The sequence below is a fragment of the Doryrhamphus excisus genome, chromosome 4 (genome assembly GCF_030265055.1).
Source record: "Doryrhamphus excisus isolate RoL2022-K1 chromosome 4, RoL_Dexc_1.0, whole genome shotgun sequence".
Lineage (NCBI taxonomy): Eukaryota > Metazoa > Chordata > Actinopteri > Syngnathiformes > Syngnathidae > Doryrhamphus > Doryrhamphus excisus.
Window position 1 is genome coordinate 11,905,501 of NC_080469.1, and position 13,162 is coordinate 11,918,662.

A 13,162-nucleotide genomic window follows, 5' to 3' on the forward strand; every position below is an offset into this window, starting at 1 on the left:
TGTCTTTCGTGCCCCCCAAAGAATGTGATATATAAAAATAAATGCACATCCAATGGTCTAAGAAGAACTATGCTTAATTTTGACTGTTATAGCAACATATTTTAAAGCCACTGAGTTAGCAAAACTATACAAGATCACAATGTATGTTCACTCTGTGTTTTTAGTTTCCATCTCAACATCAACATGCACTCAGGAGGCCTGTTAAGACATGCAAACACCATATTGACCCCAATATAATTTCACTCGAAAAATTACGAATTGTCTACTTGGAGTCTAGTTACACATGCAAACCACCAGGTGGTATCACATGACTTCTCCCAAAGGAGCTTTTCTTCCTGTCACACACAAGGCACACAAGTGACCTTCTCTAAAAGCCTGCCTTGAAGGTACACAATATGGTACGTATACATAATTATATGCCATAATTTACACTCACTTTCAACAGTTATGTATCATGGGACAAAAATTATATTGGAAACTTTCCATGAGAATCAAGGTTATGTCACTGATCTAAACCTTTGTACCAACTTTAGTGTTGCTTAAGTTATAAAACAAAGCTATTATATTAGGAAAGTAATAGAGTAGCCCAGGAATGCTTTTCAAATGTTCTTGCTTCTAGTGCAGTCCTTCAGGAGGATAAAAAGACGTAAGAATTGAAAACAACCCACAAACTTAATGCTCATCTGACTTGTTGCTGCTGGGGGGTTGGAACATGGAGATGTAAGATGGAGGTTGTTGTTCATGTTGAAACAAAGGTGGAGCATATGGTGCTTGAGGCTGCACTACAGATGGAGGGTAAACCGCTGATGAAAAGCCGTATGAAGCAACTGACTGTGGATATGCGTTATTGTAGCCACTGGTCATGGCTCCATGTTGCATCGGATCTAGTGTTGGATATCCATAAGGGCCTGTGGCTGCAGGTAAAGCAGGAGCTGCAGGGGTGGGGAAGTCACTGTAGCTTGGGGCACCCACAGCACCAGCTGGGTGGGGACCAACGGTGTGACCGGCCACACCAGCAGGAACAATAACCAGTGGAAATGTCACTGCTGGGTCAATGGTAAAGCTGATGTCCAAATATACCTGGGAGGAAAATGTAAAGTAAAATTCAGTGGATGCCTTTCTTTGAGCTTTCGACAGAGACCAATAATAATTGAAGCATGTTGTTTGAGTAGATTTTTGCAAAAAATTCCAGATTTGTTTAAAATTGCACACTACAAACACCTACAGGACTCAACTGGAACAGCAACAATCGAAACACTGTGAGCATGTATTTAATCAGGGGTAACTGAATAGTTGCATAATGCGAGTACAACAAAATGACATACCTTAACGTAATACTGGACAGAGATTATTTCACAGTTATGGACAGAGTATGCCTTTTCAGGAACCTTCAACTGACAGGAGACATTTTCCACAGAGTTTGGCTTGATGGTGTTCCCGACCACTTTGCTCACACTGAGGTCACTGTGTTTTGAGCTGGTGATGGCGTGATAATGTATTCTCTCCTGTATGCTGACTTTGGGAGCAACATTTTTAGAAGACATGTTGCTGATATGGGCAGTTATGGACAAAGTTTCACCTGTTAAGAAAAATCATCATCAACATTACGATGCTTTTTTGGGGGTTAGACCAGGGGTGGGCAAACTTTTGGACTGGGGGGGGGGCTCAGACTATATATTTTAAGTGTCATGGAGTCTGCTATATATATACTTTGAGATCATTTATTTGATGTAAAGTGCCTTATAATTTAAATTTTAATAATAGTAATATTATTATTATTTGGTTAATAATAATAATGATAATTATTATTCCAATTGTTATTATTATTGTTATTATGATTATTATTATGTGCTTGTGTCCCTTTTTTCAGGATCAAATAACGAAAATTGATAAATCAGTTACTTCAACCATGAAAAGGTTGGCTCAAGCCATGATGCCAGGTTGTATGTTGAGTTTAAATGAAATACTTTGGAAAGAACGGGCGGGCCGTATTCAAACACTTGGCGGGCCGGATGTGGCCCCCGGGCCGTAGTTTGCCCACCCCTGGGTTAGACGTTCAAAAGTAAGCAACTTTCGGGAATGGCTGATAAAGTAAAGCTAATATTTGTCATGTGATTGAGAGAAACTAATTAATACACGATTGCTGTTTTGTGGTAGACTATTCTATTATTATTCAAAAGATATTGAAATACAAGTGATATGTAGTATTCCACCCTCTCCTCTCTGTTTGGAGTTTGCATGTTCTCCCTGTGCGTGCGGGAGTTTTCTCCGGGTACTCCGATTTCCTCCCACATTCCAAAAACATGCAAGGTTAATTGGCGACTCCAAATTGTCCATAGGTATGAATGTGAGTGTGAATTGTTGTTTGTCTATATGTGCCCCGTGATTGGCTGCCGACCAGTCCAGGGTGTACCCCGCCTTTTGCCCGAAGACAGCTGGGATAGGCTCCAGCACGCCAACGACCCTTGTGAGGAAAAGCGGTTGAAAATTTATTTAACTATTTATTTAGTATTTATTTAATGTATTTCATATTATCGTCCCAGGTCTATAGTGCCCTCAAGACAATTTTTTCCTAAATGAGAAATTGTGTCAATTTTTTTATGTTACGAGATCTTGTGACAGATCTTATTAGAGGTGATAATTTATAATGGTTGGTGCAATGTGAGAAGAGTACTCACTTTTGTGAGATTGTGAGTGCAATTATTATAGATGGTACAGGTGTACCTAATGGATATAGGTCATTGGGTATATGTACAGTGAAGAAAATAAGTATTTGAACACCCTGCTATTTTGCTATTTCTCCCACTTAGAAATCATGGAGGGGTCTGAAATTTTCATCGTAGGTGCATGTCCACTGTGAGAGAGATAAACTAAAAAGAAAAATCCAGAAATCACAATGCATGATTTTTTTAACAATTTATTTGTGTGATACAGCTGCTAATAAGTATTTGAACACCTGAGAAAATGAATGTTAATATTTGGTACAGTAGCCTTTGTTTGCTATTACAGAGGTCAAACGTTTCCTGTAGTTTTTCACCAGGTTTGCACACACTGCAGGAGGGATCTTGGCCCACTCCTCCACACAGATCTTCTCTAGATCAGTCAGGTTTCTGGGCTGTCGCTGAGAAACACGGAGTTTGAGCTCCCTCCAAAGATTTTCGATTGGGTTCAGGTCTGGAGACTGGCTGGGCCATGCTAGAACCTTGATATGCTTCTTACGGAGCCACTCCTTGGTTTTCCTGGCTGTGTGCTTCGGGTCGTTGTCGTGTTGGAAGACCCAGCCACGACCCATCTTCAATGCTCTGACAGAGGGAAGGAGGTTGTTCCCCAAAATCTCACAATACACGGCCCCAGTCATCCTCTCTTTAATGCAGTGCACTCGTCCTGTCCCATGTGCAGAAAAACACCCCCAAAGCATGATGCTACCACCCCCATGCTTCACAGTAGGGATGGTGTTCTTCGGATTGTACTCTTCATTCTTCTTCCTCCAAACACGCTTATTGGAATTATGACCAAAAAGTTCTATTTTGGTCTCATCTGACCATAAAACTTTCTCCCATGACTCCTCTGTATCATCCAAATGGTCATATGCAAACTTAAGACGGGCCTTGACATGTGCTGGTTTAAGCAGGGGAACCTTTCGTGCCATGCATGATTTCACATCATGACGTCTTAGTGTATTACCTACAGTAACCTTGGAAACGGTGGTCCCAGCTCTTTTCAGGTCATTGACCAAGTCCTGTCGTGTAGTTCTGGGCTGATTCCTCACCTTTCTTAGAATCATTGAGACCCCACGAGGTGATATCTTGCATGGGGCTCCACTCCGATTGAGATTGACCGTCATGTTTAGCTTCTTCCATTTTCTAATGATAGCTCCAACAGTGGACCTTTTTTCACCAAGCTGCTTGGTAATTGCTCCGTAGCCCTTTCCAGCCTTGTGGAGGTGTACAATTTTGTCTCTGGTGTCTTTGGACAGCTCTTTGGTCTTCGCCATGTTACAAGTTAAAGTCTTACTGATTGTATGGGGTGGACAGGTGTCTTTATGCAGCTAACGACCTCAAACAGGTGCATCTGATTCAGGATGATACATGGAGTGCAGGTGGACTTCTAATGGGCAGACTAACAGGTCTTTCAGGGTCAGAATTCTAGATGATACACAGGTGTTCAAATACTTATTTGCAGCTGTATCAGACAAATAAATTGTTAAAAAATCATGCATTGTGATTTCTGGATTTTTCTTTTTAGTTTATCTCTCTCACAGTGGACATGCACCTACGATGAAAATTTCAGACCCCTTCATGATTTCTAAGTGGGAGAAATAGCAAAATAGCAGGGTGTTCAAATACTTATTTTCTTCACTGTAGCTGCTTTGAAACCATGCAGGAATGCTGCCTACTTGGTAAACTTCACCTGGAAAGCATGATCTCCTGTCAACAGTGGCAGACATTTGGACATCTCCTTTGGACATCTCTTTGGAAACTGAACCAGTCCGAGGACACTTGAAAAAGGGTAGGAGTAAAATTAAGTCAAAATTGAAATAGAATCTTGACAAAAACAGTCAAGTTATCTCACCATAATTTGGTCAGGCACTGGAAAGTACTTTGTAACAAATTTGAGCTCTTTTTGCACATATGTAGGCATTCGCCAGCTCCTGGAGATCCATGCTTCAAGGGTGTATATAATCTTTCCATGAAAGCCACTGAAGGCTGATGGCCAGTCTCTGTGACAGTAGAGGATATCCAAAATGCGAACATTTCCAAAAATCAAACCGGAGACGCTAACAATACTTACCCCTCTGGGATTTTGAGCTTGAATTTATAGGAATGAACACCTTTGGAAAGTTCAGTGTCTGAAAAAAAAACAAAATATGGGCTCTCACGACCTGTGTTTCTCATATAACAGCACAGGGTGTTTAATTACACAACTACAGTGTGTTGTTTGGCTTTGGCTTGTCTTTTGTATTGTCCTGTCCAATGAGAACAGGACATGCAGGTGGTAGGTCCTGTCCTGTCAAGGCTTACAGTATAATCAGCTGATCATAGACAGTAAATTGCAAAACATTTGCTTTCTATCACCAAAAAATTGTCACATATTTTATATGATTCTGTACTCTGTTTTGTCAATAATATATATATTATTTAATTTAGTATATTAATTAAAAAATTCAATTACGAATTTATTTAATGAAATAATTTATTTAATGACTAAATTCCCTGCCTGTCGCTCAAGGGCGAACCCGGAAGTGAAACCGACAGCCTCTCGGTCACGTGGTTGCAACCCAGCCTGTGCAGGTGTACAGGGGCTTTACAGAAAGTGAGTGGGTGTTTACTTAGAAATGTTTTTCATATTTGTTCACCTTACATAACATACTGTTCTTGTGTAGTGACGGACCATAACAAATTACAACCACAGTGGTAATATTTATATAGGGTTATAAATAATGACAAACTGAACATTACAGCGTCAAACTCGAGAATTGTGTAACGTACCTTTAGGATTCTCTGCAATCAAGTATTCCTTGTCCTTAAAATATTTCCTGTGTGCATTGTGGGATCTTCTTTTATCACCTGTATTGTCGGTCCAGTGCACACGCGCTTCACCTTTGACTTTTACCTTAAAGCTCTTCACTTTGGTGTCTTTCGTCAAAGTGAAAGAAACTGATCCTGTCACTATTTCCCCGCCAGAAAAGATTGCTGCTTCGTTGGGAGCCTCATAAATGAGCGCCAGGTCTTTGATTGGAGACATTTCATTGGAGTAAGTATAGCTGCTTTCTGCCTTGGTCTGCCTCTGAGAAAGACTTTAGTTAGCTGCCGCAGCCAAAGTCACCTGTAGAAAAGTAATTCCTGTTTGTTAGTACACAGATGACTGCCGAAAATGGACCCGATGTGTTGATTCACCCAATGCATGGGACTATGACACCGTAGCTCCCCAACCAGTTTGGTGAATACGATGTTTGTAAAGTGTTTCTGTTGACATTGGCAACACCCTGCTGTATACTGCCTTTGTACTGTTCAGTGAGTAGGCGGCCAAATCATTGGGTACACCTGCACAGTGTTGCGAACTTTTCAGTAAGAAAAGTACCTATTGGCTGTCCTTGAGGTCGCTAGATTACGTCATCGTCTAATTGCATAACTTTTGCATACACGCTGTAGGAAAAAAACTTCACTTTAATATATTATCTCGGACTCTACTTTCCTCCCACATTCCAAAAATATTGGCGACTCTAAATTGTGCATAGGTATGAATGTGAAGTGTGAATGGTTGCGACCTGTCCAAGGTGTACCCCGCCTCTCTATCCCCGCAACCTTAGTGAGGATAAGCCATATGGAAGATGGATGGATGGATTTTATCTTGGCCAACGCCTGTCAAAGTTATCCCATCACATGTTGGTAATTGGAACTTTTTGAAATTAGCATAATTGAACAGCGAATAACATATTACGCTGTGTTTATTCTATGGCTCACATTAACATGTGGTTCGTGAGTAGCACACTCTACTGGTGAATATATGTAATAGCAGTTAATTTGCACTTGTTGCTCAGGGAGAACACAAAATTTCACTCCATGCAGAGATGCCCGAGAGGGGAATCGAACCCATATATCCTAGCTGTGTGGCTTTCGCGCTAACATGAAATTAAATTCGAATTAAATGTAGCCATTTGCTAATACATTTGTACAAATATTTGACTGGAATACCTGTATATTTTGTAATCTAATTAGAATTGGCACCAATGTGAGCTACCAAATGCAAATAACAATGACAACTGCTGAATAATACAAATTGATGAATAGCGCAATTACAAAAAAGGTATACATACCGTAGTAAAGCATATATTGCTTTATTGTGCAGTTGACATACATTATTTTTTACAATCCAAATCACATCATTGCACAGTAATGAGATTAAAAGGAAGAGGCTATATGTACGCCTAACACGTTATCGACATTCATGCAATTTAAAAGGCACATTTATTGAACTCAAAATATGTTTGTATTTCTTCCTTTAAAAAGCGTTACCTCAAAACAGCATGAACATTCATTACGCTATCCAACAGCTGCTATTCCCCCATAGGGAGTAATAATACTAATGACATTGATAGAGTTGTAAACATCCACAATTGACCATAGGTGTAATACCACAGTTCTTCCTGAGTTTTAATATTGAAAGTTATGCTAATCTTATAGCATACACATACATATGTACATTCTGTATGTTAATGTAACATTTATAATTCAACTACAGTTGGTGATTCATACTCCCGGGCAAGTTTTTTGTTTTGGTTGTTGGTGAATACAAAGTTTTCAATTTGCAAACTGTCCCATTTTCAAAATGTATAGGTGATTACAATATTTTCTATCAAGGATTAACCTTAGAGAGACGAAGGAAGACTGCAGGGGCGGTATAGCAGCTTGAAAAAAACAATAAATAAAGAAAAAAATCAGCTTTTTCAAATCAGCTAAGGTAAATCCAGTTATATCAAAGGCAAAATGAATAGCATTTTAGTGAATTCTAGGGTCTAGGGTGGGCTGAAAATTCCACAAAATATGCTTGTTTTTGGATTTACTCAAGTTACTGTGCTTCTCCTGAAGCCAATATATTTTGATAACTGCAGATAATGCTAGAAGGTATGGGGATCCTTTAAAATAATGCACATTACATTCCCTCAAAGTTATTAGATAAATGCACAAATACGAATAATTGTTTAGTAAAATTGTGACTAGTTTATTAATATCGCTACAACTTAACTTTTTTGTATCATTACTGGTGTAACATTATACCCATTTAACTCAAATCACAAAATCAGGCCACAGTATGAATACTTTAAGAGGAACTACACTTTTGTTTCTCTCCCATCATTCCTAATCCTTATATGAAACATGAACACATATTTATTTCCCTTTTCTATGCATTCTCATGTGAGAAATTAATATGAGCTAGTTAACAACGGACATCATGGGAAATATGTATTTTGACACTAAAGCCCTCACAAAAAAAAATTAAAAGAAAAGCCAACAGTGTTCCATTTACATAACTATATTATGAACCAAGCTACAGCGATATTGTAATTGTAGCAGCTAACATGAATAACTGTATTCATCTAGTGGACTAACATGACGCTAACCTCACTAACCGCTCGTCTCACCGTCATTCACAGACGGAAGAATGTGCTGGAAGACACAGCAATCCCAATGAGAGCAGACATTGTAAGTGTGGTCGCTGTCTCTATGCTACTGCTGTTGTTGACGGAACTGGCATAAATATGTGTATCAATGCTGATATCATCATCAGTGTAATCATCAAAATACGTCAAGATACTGCAACTATTAGATATTATCATCAGTGTACGTGTTAAGGCATGATTACAGCAAGTATACCAAATGATTAAATGTTTTTAGACTGTTTGTTTAGAGGGCGTCATAGGCTTCATTCTAGCTCATATTAACATGTTATATTGCGGAGAAAGGGGAAAGAAATGTTTTCATGCTTCACAGAAGGATTGTGAATGATGGGCAAAATTCCCCCAAAAGTGCAGTTCCCCTTTAAGTTTAATTGTATTACTGTAAGGCAGGGAGAAATCCAATTCTTTGTGTGTGTGTGTGTGTGTGTGTGTACGACTGCTGCTATTAGGCTTCATTTGACTCTTCATTTACAGAAGATGGGAAAATAACTGAATAAGCGGGAGGAGGTTCATCAGATTGAGACAGGAAATTGGTGTTCATCAAATAAGGAGGCAGTTCGTATGCAGGAGCAGATGGGGCCGTGTCTACTACTTGTGGTATGGCTGGGTCTGAATCGGTCATTTGGCCAGATGGACGTGGATGAAATGGTTGAGAAGGTGGATGAAATGACTGCACATTTGGTGGAGGATGTAGAATATTTGATGAAGATGATGGTAAACATGGAGACCCATATGAAGATGCGTGAGATCCTGGATTGCTGTAACGCCATGCCGTGGGCACAGGCTGGTTAGGATACATGAGTGATGGATTACCCGGGTAAGACGGCGGGGGTGCTGAATATGCTTGGGCTGCTGGGTATCTGTGCGGTGAGGCAGGATAATGAGGCACACTGGGTGCAAAAGGGAGAAAGTCACTGTTTGGTGATCTACTTGGCCCGGAAACACTAGGCTGAGAACAAGACATTAGGGTAGGAGATATGATGATGACTGGAAAGTTGACCGCTGGGTCAAAGGCAAAACTGATATCCAGATACACCTGAGGGAGGAAAAACATCTCAATATCAACAATACCAAGACAATGTTTTACAAAGCCAACAAATTAGATATTAGATCTACTAGTAAATGTACAAGTGATGGGCAAAATTCCAAAAGTGCAGTTCCCCTTTAAAGCTTACATAAAGTATTCAATAATACATCACATTCCAAACCCTTAATCTCTGTTCTGAACTCTGCTTCTTGGTTTGTACTTTCTACTGTTATATGTATTTGCTTGCTTTTACCATGTAAAGCAGGGAATAGCCTATAACTAACAATCAATTCATAATCATCAAGCAGTCACACATTTTCACAGCAAAAGTGCTTTTGGATTCACATTTGTTGTGTTTTTTTTTACCATGAGTTTATGTCACCGTTATGGCAACACACACTGTAATAATTTTGTCATTTCAAGAAAAACTTCTTACCCCCTTATGTTACATCACCCTCCTTGACAAAGTGCTGAGGATGAGTAATGGTTATGATGAGGGGAACCATAAATACCTTTAAGCTGTATTCCACTGAGATGATGTCACAGTTTTTGATACTCAGCTCTTGATTGGCGGGAATCTTCACAGCCCAACTGATCTCTTTGTTTGAGTGAGGATGAACACTTTGGCCAGCTATTTTGTGGATATATCTGCTTTCATGTTTGGTACTACTGCTGGCAGTGTATACAATTGCCTGGGTCAAACGGACTTTGGGTATCATGTCACTGGAGGAGGAATTGTTGATTTTTGCAACAATCATTGCTGTTTGTCCTGGGGGAAAAAACAAGTGTATTACTGACTTACTTTGATAAGACAATGTACAGTACTGGTGACTTTCTCACAGAATAGTCCAAGTAGCTAAATACAGGAGGGTGTGTTTAATTTATTAACTGTAGCGCTGATGCTCGCTATTCTATTCTTTGTTCTTAAAACTCTTATTGGACTGCACCCAGCATCACACCTGGTGACATTTTAGTATAGTATACATATATAAAGTAAATTCTAACCTGGGGCATAGGCCGTCCTGTCCACAGTGACTTCCATGTGCACATTTCCACTTGAAAAAATTCCCACTTCTTTGTCTGCTACTCCAATTTGTGGTGACTAGAAAGAAACATACAGTATACAGATTAACTCAACTAATTGAGCAATGAGTATGTGTTGGGCTTTTTCAGCAAGACGTACTCAAAAAGATGGAATGTTTATATACTTTCTTGTGAGACCATCAATTTTCTATGCCGCTTATCCTCACTAAAGTCGTGGGTATGCTGGAGCCTATCCCAGCTGACTTTGGGTGAGAAGCGGGGTACATTACGGACTGGTCGCCAGCCAATGGCAGGGCACATATAGACAAATATTTTTGGAATGTGGGAGGAAACCCAAGTACAAAATTGACGAGATGATGAGTCTTCCCAATGTTCTTAGAGGTTTTTGAAATGTTACTGTCGCATAAATGTCGTCATGAACAAATTACGTTTCATCATAAGTGACAATTGAAAGTTAAATGTCAAACCATCAGAGTCTGCAAGTATGGGAGTGACTTGGAGCGAAAAAAGATCTCTTTATCCACAGTCTGATCCACTCTCCAACTTCTGGACAACTTTGCTTCAAGCCTGTAGACAATATATCCATGGCTACCCTTGAAACTGGAAGGCATGCTCCTATAACAGAGAAGAAGCAGACACGTGTAAACGTTTGATGTCCTGTATGTGCCCATTAGTATCTTACTTACGTTGATGGTAAGGTAAAGCTGAAGTCATACACATGGTTACCTTGAGGAAGCACAGTCTCTGCAGATGGAAGAAATGTGGTTTTATGTCCATTTGTACAGCCATACAAGTACTGTACTACTGGTATGGTACTACAACTACTGGGACCACAATGGGGTTAGTTTGGGACTCGATGGAGCGCTGTCCAACTGACACAAGTCTTGGGAAATATCTCTTAGTTAGCAACTCACAAGGGTTGGGTTATGCCCCTTAATTCCATGCAAACCATTCTGTATTTGGAACGGTTGGGGGAAGGCTCCTTGTTTGGTTTCAGTGCGCCAGTACTTTGTACACTTTGTGGAAAGAGTCAAGTTATGGAACGGGCTATGCTTGAAGACACAGGCAGATTCTCTACCTAAAGTTACGCCTATCGTTTGTCTTTTTTGTTGCATAACGTGCAGGGTCTTTTTAAGAAATTAAAAAAAGCTGTCTTTCTGCGTCCAACCTTGCCAGGAATGGTATGCTGAAAGAGGCTTGTGCAGATCAACAATCCTACCAAAGACGGAAAACCTTTTGCCTTTGCCATCAGGAGGCTAGTGTGAATGTCTGACAGAAAAATGACATGAAATTTAAACATTAACTTCTTATAGCTATGGTGTTAAACTATGTACAGTACTTAGAAAGTGTATATTTTTTGTCGCCTGCTGTTGTTTTTGCATTTTGATACTCGACTAACATTCAAGCTTAACAAGCTGAAAATATGAATATGTTCCCCCGTTCTGTACTTTTTGTTCAGGATATATTACAAAATAGTTTTAAGTTACAAGACTGCACCTACTGAAGATGGAATATAGTGAGTTCCATGATACAAGAGATGCGGTTTAGATTGAAATACATGAACGTTTTACCATTGGTGCTCTCAGCGATCAAAAAGTGCTTCAGCTTGAAGTATCTCCGGTGTGACGAATGTGTGTGGTTGTGGTTGCCACTCCTCGTCGTCCAGCGTACTTGAGCGTCTCCTTTCACTTTGACAAAAAGGCTTTGCACCGCCGATGGCTTTTGCAAGGCCAACGTTACTTTTCCTGAGAGGGTGTCCCCCTCAGAGAACGTCCCGTCCTCATTTAGCGCGTTGTAAACAATCGAGAAGCCTTTAACCGCAGGCATAGTTGGGAAAGTGAGCGCATGAACGAAGAAAAATCGAAACGTCTAGAAAAAGATCCAGTTTTCTTTACTTGTGTAGTTTTTCTTCCAGGACCCTCATGGCGCTGATAGCGGTGGACAGGCCACGCCCAGTGGAAGTGTCAACCACAATACAAAGATCTCTGCTGCCATCAGACGGTCATAGGGGAGACTGTAACATAACAGACAAGTAACATAATGATCAACCACCTCAATACGATACATGTTCACAAAAATATGAATGCAAATGTTGTTCTACTGTGCAATAATGTGTTGTGCATAACTATAGTGTAGAGTAGGCGGAAATGGTAGAACGTATAGTATGAGGTGGGAGTTGGCGGGTAAAATTGTCGATATTAACGGTAACAGGGAGGCAGCGGTATCCGTTTGCGTTGTTCATTTTGTTAAATTATACTTTTAACTATATTATGCTCAGTTGTATGTCATACATGTTTGTTGATAGTTTTGTTGTTTTTAATTCAACTTATAAATATGATTAACAAACTAAAGGGATAATCTGACAATAATTAAATGAGCTAATAAACATTTCAAGTAAAATGTATTAGGATCATGTCGACATAACTGGTACTGTTTTTACTTAGACTCGAATCAATACTAGACTTTAGTATCGCTCACCGCAAGCGCGAGGGTCATTTTTGTTTTTGTAGTTACGTCAGCTCTACACTAGGGGGCACAAATGGACGACTGACGTCAGCTCCCTCTCAATGATCAGTTACTGTATACAGGTACATCTCAATACATCATAATTGATTTTTATAATATATTTTCAATAATTACACTCAGACTTAGCAAGGGAAGTCTTTGCAGTTAATTTGTTGATTAGAAAGCAACAACTGCAATTTAAAATATTTCATTTTTGCACAATATGAATATATTATGAGACACTGCAATTGGGGTTTTAGTACCTTCATAATCAGAATCACACTTCCTAAAACTGGGCTTTTTTAATTCTATAATGATGATGATTATTTTACATCAATGCATTTGCAGCTTTCTTTTCCAAGATAAAAAACACCTTTTAATATATACATTTCAGCTTTATTTTCTCA

At 39.5% G+C, this 13,162-nt stretch overlaps 3 protein-coding genes across 3 annotated transcripts in view; 1 reads left to right on the forward strand and 2 right to left on the reverse strand.

Annotated features, from left to right (window-relative positions):
• Positions 1–142: 142 nt before the first annotated feature.
• LOC131127938 (arrestin domain-containing protein 3-like) lies at positions 143–6,016 on the reverse strand. Its single transcript, XM_058070347.1, has 7 exons — positions 5,898–6,016; positions 5,490–5,826; positions 4,792–4,849; positions 4,573–4,720; positions 4,411–4,498; positions 1,326–1,579; positions 143–1,080 (listed from the first exon to the last, which is right to left on the reverse strand). Exons 2-7 carry the CDS (start codon positions 5,743–5,745, stop codon positions 673–675), a joined length of 1,212 nt encoding a protein of 403 aa, XP_057926330.1. The 5' UTR covers positions 5,746–5,826; positions 5,898–6,016; the 3' UTR covers positions 143–672.
• The window catches only part of LOC131127936 (uncharacterized), a 310,697-nt gene continuing 302,812 nt past the window's right edge, over positions 5,278–13,162 (forward strand). The window contains exons 1-3 of the mRNA XM_058070344.1: positions 5,278–5,313; positions 5,685–5,754; positions 12,166–12,282. The gene's annotated coding sequence lies outside the window, so the exon portion shown is untranslated. The remainder of the gene's footprint in view (positions 5,314–5,684; positions 5,755–12,165; positions 12,283–13,162) is intronic.
• On the reverse strand, positions 6,841–12,316 carry LOC131127937 (arrestin domain-containing protein 3-like). Its single transcript, XM_058070346.1, has 6 exons — positions 11,822–12,316; positions 10,937–10,994; positions 10,718–10,865; positions 10,212–10,308; positions 9,719–9,975; positions 6,841–9,215 (listed from the first exon to the last, which is right to left on the reverse strand). Exons 1-6 carry the CDS (start codon positions 12,075–12,077, stop codon positions 8,625–8,627), a joined length of 1,407 nt encoding a protein of 468 aa, XP_057926329.1. The 5' UTR covers positions 12,078–12,316; the 3' UTR covers positions 6,841–8,624.